Below are 17,916 nucleotides of genomic sequence, written 5' to 3'. Positions count from 1 at the left end.
ATTTCCTGTTTCCCTTTCCTGAATTGTGCCCTTGGTTTCACCCCATATCCTTTCTATTGACACTTCAGCATCCCTGCATAGAGCCACAATATTGCTGAAGGGATGGAGTCAGGCTAGGATGCAGATGAGACTCTCTGAAAGAGGGCTTTCCATCCTAACCATGTGAAGACCATCCAAACCACGTGAAGAAATGGTTCTCTTTGCCTGTGCAAAGCTCCTCGCCTGAGTGAGGAGCAGGTGGTAAAATCAGTCCCTGGGCAAAATCAAGCAGGTGAGGCAAGGCAAGGCAAGGCATTTCTCTTATAAAATTCAAGGGAATCTGATGGCACAGGAGAAACAAGAATCTCCAGCCCCATCTCCCTGCCTGTGACAAGCCAGAGGTTCATGCCATGACGCGCCAGACTCCACCACTCTGGAGCATTCAGAACACCTCCATGCAGCTAGGCATTAAATGCATGGAAGAACAACAGTGCACAACACCGGGATCACTGATGTTAACGTATTCTGGAGTCGTGCTCCTGAGGAACTAGCCAAGAAATGATATTTGCTAGCTGAAAAACCATTCTAGGCCACGGCTTCCATGCTGGTTACCCAGAAACATACCAGATGCCTCACAGATGCATTAATACATCAAGTGCTTCCTTGAAGATTTTGGAGCCCAACTGAAGATCATTTATAAACAAACTCGTTTCAGATGGGAGCTCAGTGTAGGGAGGGCAGCCATCCCAAGTGGACCTTCGTCTTTTGGGTGACCATTAACTTCAGTAAACGCTTTGCTCCTTCCAGCAGCATCAGTCCGCTGCCAACGTCTGGCCTCCAGTTGCTCCAGGACAGATCCACCTCCACTGGTGACTCCAAGGAACAGATCTAGTGATTTTGGAAAAGCTGAGCAGGACTGCAAAAAAACAAGTCTTCAACACAGAAGAAACTCTGTACTACATACTCAGCTAAAAACCTATTTACAGAACAGGGAAGCATCCATTAAGGAGGAACCCAAAACAAGGATGAGCTTTTTGGCCACGTCTGCACTGTGTTCTAGAGCTTTGCATAGCCAGGAGCATCTGGCTACCATCCCGGCCTGGTATCAGCCTGGATCTTTGTCGATAATAATTATTCAGGTCTTCTTTTATTTAGAAGTTCTTATGTGCCCCCACAATATTTAATGGCAGCACAGTGGTTACAAATGACAGTTGAAAGGCACAGGCTTTATACAGCCTAAACTTCGCTCTCGTTCTTCTGTAAAAAACACGCTTCGGTGGCTTCTGCTCCTGACCTACAATTTTCCATCTCAAAGAAGTCCACATTTGCACTTCAGAGGATAGAAAATGATTCATAAAGAACTGAACGAAGTCTCATTCTCTGTCATTTATGTCCAGGACTTAATTCCTTATTTAAACAGCTAAGGCTCACTAAGCAGTCCGAGAAGATAAAATAGCATTGGCATACATATGTACAAAATTGCCTTGCAGCCACCTGAGCAACAATTGCCATAATGAAATTACTGCAGCTGGAATTCGATTAGGTCACAGCAATAGACAAACACAGATAGCTATAATGAGAGAAATAAAAGCCCGGGACTGGAATGACAGTTTAGATAAAGATAAGGGAGAAAAGGCCCACGGGGACTATTACACCACTGCCACAGAGCAAGGCGAGATGAAAAGAAAAGCCCCCAGTCCCCGAGGTTTGCAGACGCAGCTCTGTGTGCCTCTCTATCTGGCACTGACGGCGCAGCTGGCAGCAGCAGCAAGTCAGCCAGGTCCCCTCTCACACCACAGAACTGGTAAAAGATTAATGAGACCTAATATATGTCACGCACACACATATATATGCGTATATATCTTTGCATATGCCCTGTGTGCCCTCTTTATGAATTAGATCATCCATAGTTGACAGCCAGGCTGCTGTCAGTGCAAGGGAAAGCATCCATAGTCATTCGCCTCCAGTAGATGGAGCTTTAAGTAAAGCTGCAAATGCATGTTATGATCATGAAATTAGCTGCGTTGCAACCTGAAAGCAGGTACAGCCCTCACGCAGCCTCCTTTCTGAAACGCACACCAATAATGGCTTGCTGTCGTGGCATTTTATACAGGTACAGGTTGCCCTCCTCACTCGACATTCAGTAAATCCCTGCGCTTGCTTCCGAAGCAGGATCACATTTAATTTCCTGAACCTGGCTCGTAGGCCTGCCTGACCTTTGTAAATCACTAAATCACTGTCTTCACATTTTCGTTTTGCGATTTCAAAGCCTAAGCCGGACCCTAGAGCCTTATAACCAGGAAAAACCAGAAAAGCACCTCGGAAAACACAAGGACTACAAGCACAGCAAACATCAAAGGCGTGTGCTGAGCAAACATCTTATTGAAAACTGTGCCAGCAGGGCTTTGGAAGTAAAGCCAATAAAAGCCATGAAGTTTCCCGAAACAAATATCCAGCACTAACACTTGACTTAGGATCAAGCTGAAGACCGAGCACACAGCAGAGGGTAAGGGGATGGCATTTAGGATTTCTAATCTTTAATTATAGGCTGACAGAGTAAATATTTCCATGCTGTTTTGATGATGGCAGGTTCATGGCAATGCACACACGATGGAGGAATGTCAGGGGAAAAAACACCATGAGTTAGCACTGAATAGACCAGGGAGTGAAAGCACAAAAGCAAGGGATGTTACAAGGGAAGGAAAGAAGAGAGCAAAGCATGTGAGCAGACTGCAGTGAGCAAAAAGACCAGAAAAAGAGCAAAAAGGACAACTCTGACCTACCTGCAGAGCTCCTCAACTTATATTACCAGCCAGTAAGAGACCTTTCAAGAGAGCACCTTTTTCAGATCACTGTATCAACTCAGGCACAGCTCAGTGCCCTGCAAGGAAAACTTTTCCTTCCTCTAACACAGCTACCAAAGCAGGGAGGCAATAAAACCACCAAGCAAAACCATGCACAAAGACCTAAAAGCAAGGACCACAGCACCTTGATAGGTTGCTCTGAGCCATGTCACAGACATCGCACTGTGCACAGTTCTTGCCCCATGTCCCTACAAGATCAGTGAAAAGCTGGAAAGGACACAGTAAGGGACAGACCAAAGATAGCTAAAGTCACAGGATGGCTTTTCTGTGACATAAAAATCTAACACACTAGGCTTCTTTAACCTGGGAAGAATTCTGCAGAGAGAAACTGTATGATGTCTGTAAGATCACAAATGGTTTGGACAAGGAAACAGCAGCCATCATTCACCGTTTCTCAACCTGTATGAACTCAGGAGATTCAGGGGGGCCAAGGAAGTCAAAGACACAAAGCCAGTGCTCCCCCACAGCCCCACTCCCACAAGGTCAGGTGGTGTCCACAAAAAGTCAGACAAATTCCATGAAGGCCCATTAATCAGGACACAGTGACATGTCTGTGGCTCCTAGATCAGGAGTCCTGGCAAGCTACAGGCTTGCAGGGACAGGATCACTTCTGCTTGCCCTGCTCTTCCAACAGCACTGGTACCTGCTGCTGAAGACAAGGTACCACTCGAACAATCTCCGCTCTGACCGCTCTCATACTACCCTGTTCAGCATTTTATGCTTTCAAGATGCTGCCCGTTCTATTGTGCATCAACTCTAACCGACCAACCTGCATAAATCCAAAGGTCGCTTGTGTGAGGCCTGTTCAATCAGACTGACACCTCATGTCTTCTCAGCAAGGTGGCTCAGCACTCGCACATGAGGAGTTGGAAACATTTAAGAGAAATTTCCACAAAGTGAATGGTGTCTGAAAAAAATAAAATAACCCCACACACTTCTGCACACAGGAAAACAAAAGCATCACTGAAAAGATATTTTAGTAGCGTAAGGGATGCAGAAACATGCATCCCTTTCCTAAGGCTTGCTTCGTACAAGCACATTTGGCAGCTCGACATCAGGGCTCTAGATCACACGATGCACCACAACCACCCCACATCACCTTTGTGACACGTGCACTTTACATTTAAAATTGGAAAATAACCCAGAGTTACAAGCTACTTCAGAAACACAGCTTGTTCTCAATGGTGAATGGGATTAACGTATAACCTGACTCATGCCTTGCTGGTTCTGTTGGAGTACTTACTGTTCCCTGCCCTGCACCTTGTTTCACCTTCTCTGGCCAAACAAGGACTAAATGAACTTCCTTCAAAAGTTTAAGAGAACAATTCTTTGTACCTGGCTCAGGGAGGTGCACAGCTGGGCTCTTCTGTTATCCTAGAGGAAGGACGGAGACACCCTGTCCTCTGCAGCACACAGCTTCAGAGCACAGCACAGTCCTTCACCCACAGAGCTAACCAGCCACCCAAGTGATGCACAGGGGCAAGAACCAGACACCACAGCCTCTTGGCAGGGCTGTGCTCTGCAGACCCGAACCAGCAGTAGCTGCCATCAGCTGGGAGATGCACGGAGCTCTGGATCAGTCCTTACCTGTCAATTTCCTCCGGGTCTGAAGCTGTAAATCCAGCACCACAAGCACATGCATACATACAACTTTAAAAGACAGCACCCCCACCACCTTCCACAAATAGTCTGTCACACTGAGGGACAAAAGGCAATTCATTAAGTAAGCAATTTCTTACAGGTCAGGCCCACTCCTACAGCTGCAGTGGGGATGGGCCACCAGCACCCAGCTCTGCAGTCACCACGCAGCAGTTCTCAGTACAAGGAATAGCACCCAGTCGTAAAATTGATCAGCAACTTCTTAGAATTGGCTTTAGGGAGGAAACGAAATCTTCTACCACTCTGCCGTGTAAAGTTTAATGGGAATACTGAAAATCAACCCCTTCTGATTTTTCCTGTACACGGAGAGGCTAGAAAGGGTTTCGTTAACCTACACATGTAATTGAAAAAGATAAATGAAACAAACAACACTTACGGAGCTGAAACTCCGGGCCTAAAGAGCAAACCTACAAAATCCTCTAATTCTGGAGGAAAAAAAGACAAAAATAGATGGGTAGCTGAATAAAACTCACTCTGAGCATAAGATGCAATTCCAAATAAGTCAATACAAAACTTCAGACCTCAGCACCAGTTGCACTACAGTTGTTCCTCAACACCTCTGACAGCCAAACCTCCGAGCTTTCCTTGAAGCACAGAACCCCAAAATCTAATCAGAGAACTTCAGTGTGTGAGCAGCACTCCCTGTCTTCCTTACCAAAGCACTCCTCTGTACTTGATTTCTGATTAGTAATGGTTTAGCAAAACCAGCTGATTTTCACAGAACACAGATGTACCCTGAGACACTGAAATCTACAAGGCAAGTCATGTGCCCCAGTTCTTCTTCCCTTACTTATAAAGAGAGTGCTTTAATTCTCCTTAAAATAGGATTAGTTTTCTTCTCCAGTCTGTGCAGAATAAAGCACCAGCTTTTTCTCATCCAGGATTTATTTTTGGCTGGATGCTTTATATAACATGCCTGAAAAATTAATTTACAAAAGACGTAGAGACCTTCAGAGTGGTGCTGAGCACTTCATTTTGTGTCATGCAGTTCCCCTGTATTCCTTTTATGTCACGTAGCATGAATTCTACTTTGCAGCTTCGTTCAATATTCAACACAACCGTGCCACAGAGTTAATCCTGCCAAGCTCACCGAAGCTGCAGAGTTACCACACCTGTGGGCCTGGCCACGAGTTCAGAGGAGCTGGATAAATTCACATCAGCTGAGCATCTGCCCCACTTGATCATCAGGTCTATATAAAATTATTAGGATCTGAAACATTTCACCATGGCTTTCTATTGAAAAGAGTAGGGTTTTAAGAAAAATCTAATATTTTGATTATATTTGAGTGTACGTGGTTAGAAATCATAAATAAACAAGTACACATTATTGCTTGAACATGGGTGCTTTTTTGCTTTTGCTAAGCTAAACAAATCACCTATCTTGACAAATAAGTTGATGCTTACGCCAGTATCAGGGATAAAAGAAGAGCGAGTTGCTAAAAACAGAACCTTTGGGAAGGCAAAGAAATGACAGCTGCACCCAAAAACCAGCGTAACCACGAAGCTTTAAAGACTCTTCATTCTCATAACAGACTCAGATCCTGGTATGGCTGTAATTGTAATAGACAGATGTAGGAAGGCTTTTCCAGACAAAAACAAATATTTCACCTACTGGCAAAATAAGCCACGTTATACCAAGGACCATGCACTAAACAGTGAGCATCCGACACTCCTCAGAAGTATTCCCACATCTGCCTTGGGAACTGGTTAGCACCTTTTCTCAGTGGCAGACAGCTACCACAGGACTGAGCTCGCTACAGCAGCATACATCTGCACCAGGTGAAACCAAAATAAAAAGTCATCAGCCCATCAGCTCCAAGCACGTAAGGTTGGTAGCACCGTAAATGAGTAACACTGCTCACTAGAGGGCAGCAGGAAACAAAGCATAACCGATGAAAATCCAGTAATTCTCAAAACAGGGGCCACAAGCTTCAGCCAGTCAAAAGCAGTTCTGCACAGGTCATCCACCTAGAAAAAAAAAACAATTATTTCTGAAGGTGTTTGGGCTCACAGTTCAATCGAAAGTGTATTTGCAAGTGGGAGAACGTTATCTTCCTGCAGTCCACGATGACTTTTCATACTAGCACAAACCCCCTTTGTACAGTACCCTCGGCTTCATCTTCACATCAAGCCAAAAAGCAAGATACTCTTTGGGCAGTCTGCGTCTCTGGGGTAAAGGGAAACTGGCAGAAGTTTCTGTATCTAACTACGGCAGCCAGGAATACAAGAAAAAGCCTTTTTTAGCACAGCTGTGGCTCCTTCTGAAAGTGATTCAAAAGATCACATATGTTTGGGATACAAAAAGCTAACACTGACCTCTTAAATGAGACCTTATATAAAGGTCTTCAGTCTTCTGGCTGTCCTCAGCAAGGGCAGACAAAAAACCATTCTGGAAATTCTGCTACTTTTGGTAACAGTGGTGGCTCGAACAGCCAAGCTGTAATTTCTGTACCAAACAATGAATGAATACACCGAGTTCTGGGCTGAACTCTATCTCCAAGCACCCGTCAAGTGCCAGCCCTGAAAGGTTGCTGCTGACATGAAAAGTACAGCCTGCTCCTTTCATTTTCAGCTTCTACGTCAGCACTTGTGCACAACTCCCGTACAGAAAAAGCACAAACCATGCCAGGCTTCTTCAGTAAACACAACCCAGCTCTGCGAAAGAGATTAAGCAACTCTTGACAGGCAGGTAGACATGGTAAACAGGGGAGAGCGTTTAAGGACACATCAAAACACATGCACTGACATTAATGTGACTCCTCGGTTGCTAATAAAAGACACCACAACTCGCTGCAAAACTAAGCATGTAAATTCAGTGGGTATGTGTAGCGTTTCTTCAGAGAACTCACGATTGCCTAGAGAGCTGAGTTAGTCTGGAAATCTCTGCCTTGATTAACACGTGCTTGGTTGGCTAAAAAATAATTAAAAAACATAACCCAAACAGTCCAAAAACCATGATTGCTTTTATTTTTAAAACTGGGATATCATCATGCTCAGGTTTACCCTCCTCAGGATTTTAGCACAGTAGCACCAGCAGCGCCACGGCTCAGACTCACCAGTTCCACCCAAGCCTTTCTGGATCCAGGCCACAGAGAAATGCTCTTCGGTTCCGCGCCGTTTCCCCCCTGCCCTCACTAGTAGTTAAGAACAGCCTGTGTTTGAAGGAAGCCTGGGAACAACATCCATCAAAAGGAACATACAGCCCGGCTCCCCACAAGGGAGAAGCGATTAATGCCCTAACGTTACTTTTTCCAGAAGCCACCACTCTGGGAAGGCTGTAACCCCACATGAAAGAGAGGGCACGCTGCTGACTGCTCCGTCTTGTCATATTCCTGTGCTGCTGCCAGCAAGAACAGCTGTCCCCCCCATCTCAGCCACACAAATATTCCCGTGGCTGCCAATTGTGGACCGATTCCCTGAGCTGCCTCCTCGTGTGGCTGCCTGAGTAGCAGTGCCAGCGCTAAGGATGGAGCAGGAGCAAGAAGCAGGGCCGCTTTGGGATCCTTGCTGTGTTAGAGAGCTCACAGGAGCCCGTGGAAAATAACCAACACGTGGGCTCAAACACGAAGCAAACCGTAAGAAGAGAAATAGTGACTTTGGAGAGGGTAACTAAAGGTTGGAAGCCTCTATCCCCCAAACGGGCATTTTTCTGAGATCTAGCCATTATTGAGACATACACGAGCCTCTCCAATCACACAGCGAATTATTTGTCTCCCTGCTCTACTCAGTTGCTTCAGAATCCCTCCTTCCCCTTTTACTGCCATCCTTCCCCTTCTACTGTCACCCTTCCTCTATTTTCTTCGTTCCTGTGACACCACATTTTCCGCCCATCTTTCCCTTCCACCGGGTGACCCCCTCTACCCACCCATTCTCCTAAGGACAGATCTTTCCAACAACTTTTCATGACAAAGAGACCAAAGGAGAAGCTACAGGACACACGAGGAGGCTCATCCCTCCCCAAGACCACGAGCTCTAGCCAACAGCCACACAGGCAGAGTGATGCAGAACAGAAACACCATAAATAATGCATTTCTTTTTTGTTTAATTATTTTCCAGCGTAAGGGGGGGGTATAAGAAAAAAGGAAGCATACCAAAAGTTCACCGATCCAATTTGATTTTCTCAGCTACATAAACTCTTGAGCTCACAACAACAGTCAGCCAAAGGCATGCTTATCTGTTAGGAGAACACAGCCCTCACTCCCACACTAGTCCTGAAGCCATTCATCCATCCATAACTTAGATATTCAGCAGTTTTTCCACAGGACTGCTCTGTTCTTGCCTAGAGATACCTGCTATCATGAGGCCCTGTTTCCCTGACTAATGGGAACCACCTTCTGCTGTCACAGGTGATGCAGACTCTCCAGATTAATAAGATCAATTACTAATGACTCAGGCAGCAGGCATACCTCCATGTTCACTTCCGACTCCCGGGGCTGGGATGGCACAATATTTTGGTCAGTCTCAGTCTGGCTCGTGACAGATGTCAGATAACACAGCTTGTGCTGTCACTCTGCTTCTTTGCTAAGGAAGCTGTCACATTCCCGGAGACCTAATGGCCTTTTGGAAGTGCTTTTGAATCAGAGGAAGATCCCCATGCCTAAAATACTCTTTCAAGTCTGATGAGAAGACCCGTTACCCATACTGTCCAAGCCCCAGAACGGTCTTCTGATCCCATAGCTTATAGGGGTGCAAGCTATAGCCACAAGGGAACCCCATTTATTTCCTGCCACAGCAGCAGTTTACAATGTGAAAATACAAACAAGCAAAGGAGCTTCCTTTCCCAATGTGAAAATACAAACAAGCAAAGGAGCTTCCTTTCCCAAGACAGAATTTGCTTGTCCAAGAAAGTCTGCCAAAGGCAGATTGTTTTTAAGACTCCTGCTTTTTTCTGCTACGCTGACCAAACACAATGGATTAGACAGCTGAGGTGGCATCAAAAAAGAGTTTCAGCAGGCACGCGTAACAGTTTGACACTGTTATAAAGGCACTGGGATGTTCAGAGCATGAACTGGGTATGATGTGACACTTGGTTATTTCACTACCAGGAGCACAAGGTAAGGAACCATTCCACAGTGCGCATCCCACAGTTACCACAATTGTGGTTTTTTTTTTTTTTCAGGTGTGAGGGGTCTCCAAAACAAGCGATGAAGGAGAAGGCTCATAAGCCCATTCTGTCCTTCTCAGTACATCTGGAATGCTTTAAAATAGCAGGGGGTGTTGGAGACAGCAAGGGTGAAGGGCCTGGCATTGCAGCATACCCTGGTACCAAGCTTTAGCGACATACTCCACACTGCCAACAACCTGCCCGATGCTATCATCTGGGCTGCAGGCTGCATATCTTCATTTCCACAAACGTCACCACTATGCCCCAGCCCAGTCTTAGGACTGAGGAGTGGTCATAACGTTCTTCTGTGCATCCCGTTCATCAGAGCAATCAAGTCCAGATGCCCCAAGACACACTAAAGGGTGTTTGAGCAATTAAGCTGCCCTACATATTGTGGTAACTGTCTCAGCTCCCAGAACTTCTTCATACCTGTGACACAGGGCTTGGGAAATCTGAATAGACAAAAGCCCTCCAGCCTGTCCCACCATTACAGGAACTTCCCCACCCTCACGAGAGAGGAAAAAGGCTTGCTCAGGACATTCTTTGTAGCGGCGGTCAGCACACTGATTCACAAAAAGTAATGCAAAGCCTCAAAGCAGACTCATTATTCCTCTAATGATATATGGATCATGGCTTTACTGTGAAAAATTTGCAACAGTAGCCTAAGACATGTGACTTCCTGGTCCGCACCGGAAAACCAAGTAAAGATTGGTATCTAGTATTCGCAGATTTTCTTACAGGTTCTGCATGTCCCACAATTAGAGGTGAAGATGACTGCACAAGCAAGTAGTGAACATTGACTGAGCTAGACTAGTTTGGTAGATCCCACTGCTGCTCTGTTTAGCATCCTAAATAGCAGTATCCCCACTGAAAAAAAAAAATAAAAAAAACCTCATGCATTTAATTCCAAGCAGAATTCTTGATTCTGCACGGCCAAAACAAGCCACCTGGTGCCCGAGAATGACAAGGCGCCAAACTCTACTTTTACACTACTTAAAACTACAAAGTAATCAGAAATATTATCAGCCATGTTACACCTGCTCAGCCTGCAGATTTGCCTTGACAAAACATCTTCTCACATTATCTGCAATCAGATTCACACACAACATTAAACATAATTACTACACCCCTCAGCCCAGCCAGTACGAATATATGGCAGAAGTGTCACTGGGCCACTGCATTTTGATTTAACACTTCTTGACATATATTCTATTCACACCGGTGAGGCTGAGGGATGTAGTAATCAGAACGTGCCAGACATCAGTTGATCTCATATATGCCATTACTCCTGAGAACCCGGAGTAGTGGCTGGTCTAAAATGCTATTTCTGCAGAAATCAGCCCCCTTCAAATAAGGAAACTGCTGTCTCCCAGGAGCTAAACTGAAGCAGCTCATCACATTCGTGTCTTAGCACAAGCAAACATTCTCTCTTGCATTATTCAAGCAACAGGCTACAAAGGCCATGTCTTGAGCTCACTAGTGGAAGATACGTGGTGAGCACATGAAGAGCATAAGGTAAGAATTTATCTTGAATAATAGTAATTTGAGACAGCAATTCCTACTGATGACTGTAGGATTGCTCTGTGGGCTTGTTCAAGTAATCCTCTTCCTCTGAGAGCACACAAAACAGTGTCATCAAAACATTAGCAGCTGAGAGCATCCTCTGAACTGCTCTCCTATGTCTCATCAACCCACAATGTACATTGCATCTGTCAAGCTAGAATGGACTGTAGTTCTGGTAAACCGTGTTTTAAGACAAGGCAGATACACCTGTAACAGACCACTGTTACTCACTCCAATGACGTGCACAGATAATGCACTGGATAAGGAAAGACCACGTGAGAAGGCAGAAGCTGTTACCTGGGAGTGGAGAGGGAAAAGTATCCAGAGAACAAAAAGGCTCCTCACTGCTCTCAGCGCTGCTTGGAGGCTGGAAGATCTCTGCTAGGTCACAAACAGAGGGTAGGTCCAATATACTGCTCTCCTCCGAGTGACGGCTTGGTGATGTCTCTTTTCCTTCCATGGTCCCGCTGGAGAGACACGGAGTTGATTGAGCAGTGTTTCTAGAGCATGAAATCTGAGCAAAAGACGATCTGGCATTTCTGTACTGCTCTGTGAGCTGAGAAAAGCTGTTTTAGAGTATTGGTACTAAATTTAAGAAAAGAGCAAGTTAAAAAAAAAAAAAAAAAGCACACCCCTCAGCCCTATATTGGATACTAGGAGCCCACAACATATCTGGCTTTCTTAGAGGCTTCCCAGAAGTACAGAGTCAGGCTCCAGCTCTAGAACAGTACCGAGTCAATTCACAGCAGAGATTTACTACAGCCTTACACTTGTAGCAACACCAAATAGGAATTGACCTAGGCCTTGCTGCAAGGCCTCATGCCAGCAAGACTTTCAGGCAGGAGCTTCACTTAAGCACATACAGTGAGAATGACAATGAGATTGAGTGAGGTAAATGTGAGCTAAAATCTTGTTCTTCTCCCTCACTTAAGTAACAGATGACGCTTTTCACAGGGAAAAAAAACGAGGACAGAACAAAAATGTTTCTCATTAGATGTGAATTTAGTTCCCAGCTCTTACAGAGACTGCAGGAGATTTTGCCCACTTTCCTTCCATCATCTGTCTTGTCTACTTATATGTAATACAAAAAAAAAAAAAAAAAAAGCAGATTGTGTCTCTGCGCTGCCACCTCCACCAGCTGTATCCTTGTGCTATCTTGATAAAGAACAATAGGGCAGAGAAACCAGATCTAGCGGACAGGCAATGGATCAGGACCCTATAGACTCTCATTTATTTCCTCTTTTATAACAAAATATGCTGCTTTCTTAATTTTATCTCAGGGGTTTTGTAACAGTGATAAATGCTACAGTCACAGGGGCAAAAGAAACCCCTAGAAGTAACAAGCATTGAAAAAATGAAGTGAATAACCCCATGAGGTTTTTATTTAAAAAAAATAAATTCCTCAGGTGCTTCTGTCCTGAAGAAACTTGTAGCTAAGACACACCTCTGACCTTTGCAGAATGCTGACCAACCTGCTAATGAACAGAGTGAAGATGTTGGCTGTGATACTGGAACCCAGCTGCCTTGCGTTGGAGGGACAAGCAAGGTCAGTGCATTCATGGAAACTTTCCACAGACAACAGAGTGGAAAATTAAAAACAAAACAAAGGACACAATCCTCCCCCAGTTTCTTTACAGACAAGGTTTTCCTCGCCCCAAATCACTGATGAGCTATGCATAAGGAAAACAGAGAAGAAATGTACCTCCAATTTGTTTTACTGCTTGGTGCTACTTTTTAAATACGTAAATACTTTACAGAAGTCTAATTCACTCCTTGGTCTGAAACAAACAAAACACCCACAACTCTATCCCTCCAAGGGAAAATGGGAGATTATAGCAAGAGGAGATGCTGGTGTAGTACCACAGAAGCCTGAGGCCGACATTGATATGTGTGGGCTGCTGTGATTCTGGCCTTCTCTGTTAGCTGCCTCTGCTGGCCTCTTTCCTTGCGTTGCCACACCAGGGCTGACAACATGGGCAGCCATGTGATGATCAGGTCCAGACAGTTCTTCCCAATTAAAACTAATCACTACCCTCTCCCCCCAAGTTCTCCCTTAGATCAGCTCCCTCCATTTCTTCACCAACTTCAGAGTGCACTTTGACCGTGTAAGGAAATGTAAACCAAGGCTGCAGTTGTTCTAATTCCAGAACTGATGGAGAGCTTCATTTGTGAGGACAAACAAGATCTCAGCTCAGCCCTGGGCCTTCAGACGCACGAAGAGACGCACTATTACCCCTGTGCCATACCTGGAACAGCACTGATGTTGGAGCAGTCAGCTGGGACAGATGCCAGAAGCAAAGAGCCTGTCACTGCTTCAGTATCCCCTCCTTCTTCGTGGTTTGTAAATCTCAGCTCGCTGGAATGAAACAAACAGTCTGGTTATATGTTTTGCATCAGCTGATCAGGCTGACTGGATGGTGTGACCTTTCAAAAGGCATATACTAGCTGAAGTCAACAGTCATCACACACACCACTGTTTATCAGGTCTGGCAGAGAGGAAGATATTTTCTAGGAATCAGAAATAGCATATCCAGTAATATCCTTAAATCTTCTGATGGTGATGGAGATCTCCTGGAAAGGTGCAGGTACATGGTAGAAATAAAGCCAAGATTTCCCTTACAAGAAGCTGCTAGATGAGCTGTTTACTCAAAATCCATAAAGAAGTAAAGCAAACTACTGATGACACCCTTCCCTCCCACTTGTGGATGCACAGGTTATTTCCCCACCAGGTTTATCTAGTGCTGCTTCCATACCAACACTAACATATCAACACATGCTTACACCAAGCCTTTACCAGGAAGAGGGCAGCAAAATCCAGGGTACAGATACAAGCCATATGTCCAGGAGACCAAATCCTGTCTGCTACCCTCTGCCATTGCCTCAACATTTTAAGCAAATGATTAGGACAAACATACTTCCAAGAGGAAACTGGCTTTGCCTTCAGACCACCCTCAGCCCGGGGCACAGCGGTGCTACCAGGAACTTCCCAGACAAATGCATTTGGTTGGCACAAATAGAGGGGGCAGATGGCATCCACAAGACACGATGGGCACGGTGGGAGGTGCGAGGCACCGGAATTAACGGCTGCCACATTCAGCTCATTTGGGGGATGGAGGACAGGAGCCCTCTTGAAGCAGCCTCGTCTCTTTCCTCCTTTCCTGCAGAGATGCAGTATTTCAACTACTGCTCCAGCCTGACCAAAGCCCTGGGTGCTTTGCAGAGAAAGGAAACAGGAGCCACACAGGGCAAGCTGAAGGGGACTAGGGGGAATCAAGGACCTCATGAGCCTCAACCCCCACTGCCCCGAGGGGGGAAGCCATGGCTGCTGAGGTATTTATGTCCATTCCCCCCCAACCTTCCCCCGCCGTTGAGGAGAAAAGCGTGCTGCAGCACCCGACAGACAGCAAAACGTGGCAATGGGGTCGATAAGGGGAAAGCCAGCCCTCCCGGAGCCGGGACTCACCCCCACCACGCCCGAACGCCGGGCAAGACGCGAGGGGGCCGTCCGCCATGTCGACGCGAGGGGGAGGTGAAGCGGGCGGAGCCATCTTGGCTAAGGGCAGGCGCGGCTGCCAGCGGGCGGGCCTTCTATGCGGGTGGGCGGGCACGTTCGGGGTGAAAAATAGGTGAAAAACGGGTAGTATTGGGGTGAGGTGATCAAGTAGTTTAAGGTTTGATTTTCCTCAGAACATGCAGTTTTGATATTTTTTTTTTGTGAGGTCAGCGAGGAGAGGGTTTCCCAAACCACGCCACCAAGCTCCTGTGTGTGAGGTGGGCAGAGGAGCGTGGCGTCCTGCAGCAGCAGGTTGGATGCCAAACCATTTTGCTGCCTGAGCCCTTCTGCATGCTGCCTTGGCAGCCTCAGCTCTGCAGGAGAGACCTGAGAGGGCTGCCCAGCACAGGGATGGTGCAGCTGCTGCTTTACAAACTGTCCGGGCGCAACATACAGGGGTCTAAGGTGCCCCGTCAGCACTCGGTCATTTTACAGCCCTGTTGTGCAAGCCCCAGCCCAAGGCTTTCCTAGGAAAGAAAACACCGGCCATCCCGGCACACCACAGCCGGCGGAGGTCAAGGAGCAGCCCCGGCTGTTGTCTGAGGCCGCAGGGTGGCCTGGCGGGCAGGAGCGCTGCCAGCTGAGAGCTGGCTGGGCTTCTTGGCAAGCCGACCGCCACAGAGGCTGGGAAGGAGCTGGTGGCTTTTCCAAGAGCCTCTGGACTGGTGGCAAAGTGGTGTGCTTAAAGGGAGGTCAATGAGACGGGAAAAAGAAAAAGAAAAAAAGAAAAAAGAGAAGTCCTGTGGCTGCCAAAAAGGCCTCATTTTGCTCCCAGGTGAGCTGGCACAGGGGAAGGTCCCTGCAGGGGCAGTCTGTGAGTCTGGTTTTTAGCGAGAGCAGCCAAGCCTGGGCTTTTGGGCTTGCTGGGATGCAAGCCTAGCCTCCTAGGTGGTAACTAAAGCCAGGCACTGCTCTGGTACCAGGCTACATCTTCCCATCCACTGTCTGTCACCCATCCCTCTGGGGGGCGGAGTGGCCCCTTTTTTATGAGCTAGAAGGCAACACCCCAGCACACCTTGCAGGGGGCAGGGCTGGAGCTAAGCACAGGAATAAACGACTTCAGCAGATCTGCTGTGTTGTGGGAGCACATGCAGTGCATCCAGAAACCAGCCATCTCTGTGATATCTCCCCGCTGCATCAAAAAAGCTCTGGCAGTGGGGAATTTGGCAGGTACTGTTGAGTCCATAAAAAAAAGATAAGGAGTTCCAGAAAGCAGAAGTGACAAAGAAGCCAAAAATGCTTGTTTACAGCATTCTCCAGACTACCAGTTTCTATTTGTCACATTAGGCGGAAATCTTTGACCTTACTTTCATTTCCTTCACAAAAAGAAAGGGGTCCTGTGCCCTCCTGATGGAGCAGTGCACTCCCCTGGCACCTCGTCATTGTAATCTATAGCCTTTACCTTTTTTTCGTATGGACTGCATTACCAGCAAAAAGATTACATTGGCTGACAGTATTTAGAGCAAGCCCACAAGGGCGTACTATGCTCCTTCTTTTTATCGGTGTGTCAATGTTAACACATGATAAAATTATGCCAGCAGCCATAACTGGAGCTGGTTAAAACGGAAGGTACATATGAGACAGGAAATTCAGAATTAAGCCTCATGCCTGATATTTTGTAAAGATCAAACTACGGAGAGGCAAACATGACAAAAAGGAAACACATTTTCTGACTATTGCAGCTCTGTTGCAATGGGAGTTTTCAGTGTTGACGGTTTCAAGGCCAGAGTCCTAAGCTGTACAATTTCATGTCATTGAAGCTAATGTGTATCTACTGACTTACCACCTTAAAGACTTAATGAATAACAATGAAAAAAAAATCTACTTTCATAAACAGCAGACCTAGCATGTTTTTCAGTCCTTTCCTACTGTCACACCACAGAGGAACAACTCACTTCCTCCTTTCACAATTGCTAGAAATGAATTTAACACATGAAAACAGAATAATAGCTGAATAGCTTCTGTTCAGCAGGAAGTGCACAGGGCAGGAGGGATGCTAAAGAGACTCAAATAAGGTTGATTTTCTCCCTGTTGAATTATACAAAGTTTGTTCTGTGCTTTACTACAAATGATTAAACCAAAGTTTTTTTATCCACTTGGAGGTCACTTTCTCACAACAAACTAGCACCTTGTTCTCACAACTGAAGGCAAGAAAGAATATTGGTATTTAAATCTATTATCTGCATGCATTTTACTTCCCAGCTCTGTTACTAAAACTGCTGGAAGATCAGGCTGTGCTGGGTTCCATTCTAAAGCCCTCTCAAGCCCTCCAGATAGTGTTTTGTTGGCCTTTGCTCTGGAAAAGCTTCTTGTGGCTACCCCATGAAAGGGCAGAGGAAGGCTGAAATATGAGCTCTTCTCCACCCTCACCCCCTCCAAAAAAAGGATAAGACACCTGGTATTCTTTAGTAATTTTCTTCGTGATCATCATCCCTTCACCTATAGCTGTGTCCTTCACGTGCTCGCTGTAGTACAGCTTTGGCTGCCCTAAAACTCATTGATTTATGCCGCTATGTTAGCACGTCTGATAAAGGATATTATCAGTCCCCACAGATTTGCCTCACACAAGTTTCCAGGACCACATAAAAACACATTGCGTGTTTCATATTTTGCCACATCAAGGCAATCGTTGAAATCAGCAAGCCTCCTTACACAGGGTCAGTTCCACTGAAACTGAAATGCTCCTCGTCGTCAGCACTGACTCCAATCAGTGATAACTGAGGGGCTAATGGCATTTGGCGTGGCACACTCTGCCGAGTTCGGACTGAACTATCACAAAGCACTTACTGCTGATTCAGGTTCCTGGTTAACACTGAGGTCAACGTATAAACTGTCCTACATGTCTTTCTCATGCATAGTCAAGTAGGCATCTATCTACCAGATTACCCCAGCCCCATAACCTGTACTCCAGTGACTGTACTTCTCTTCGGGACAGGTTAAGGTTACTTACAGCAAGCAGTCATCTGCATTGCAAAAAGTGGGTCAGCCAGGTATCTGAAAATCTCTTAGCCTGTGCTGGCCTTCTCTTCACTGGCTGTAAGACAAGTAAGCTTTTTTGCTTCCTGCTTCAGTAACAAGGAGCTTAAGCCTTTTGCTTGCTGCAATCAACACCCTAAGGTACAGGAAGTTTCAAAGACCAAATGTTATTTCTGCTGTACCACATGCCAGTAAATTGACTTTTTTTTTCTTTTTTT

General features: G+C 46.0%; 1 protein-coding gene across 2 annotated transcripts in view; it reads right to left on the bottom strand.

Moving 5' to 3' along the window:
- The window catches only part of CHGB (chromogranin B), a 71,475-nt gene extending 56,697 nt beyond the window's left edge, over positions 1-14,778 (bottom strand). The window contains exons 1-3 of one of the 2 annotated variants that reach the window (XM_050709470.1): positions 14,633-14,778; positions 13,416-13,525; positions 11,467-11,725 (exon numbers count right to left, since the gene is read on the bottom strand). In XM_050709470.1, coding sequence (XP_050565427.1) covers positions 11,467-11,629 — 163 coding nt within the window. In that variant the 5' untranslated portion in view covers positions 11,630-11,725; positions 13,416-13,525; positions 14,633-14,778. The remainder of the gene's footprint in view (positions 1-11,466; positions 11,726-13,415; positions 13,526-14,632) is intronic. The other variant, XM_050709471.1, reaches the window with a different exon arrangement.
- Positions 14,779-17,916: the final 3,138 nt, after the last annotated feature.

The sequence above is a fragment of the Cygnus atratus genome, chromosome 3, assembly GCF_013377495.2.
Source record: "Cygnus atratus isolate AKBS03 ecotype Queensland, Australia chromosome 3, CAtr_DNAZoo_HiC_assembly, whole genome shotgun sequence".
NCBI lineage: Eukaryota > Metazoa > Chordata > Aves > Anseriformes > Anatidae > Cygnus > Cygnus atratus.
This window is presented reverse-complemented; position numbering and strand designations above follow the sequence as displayed.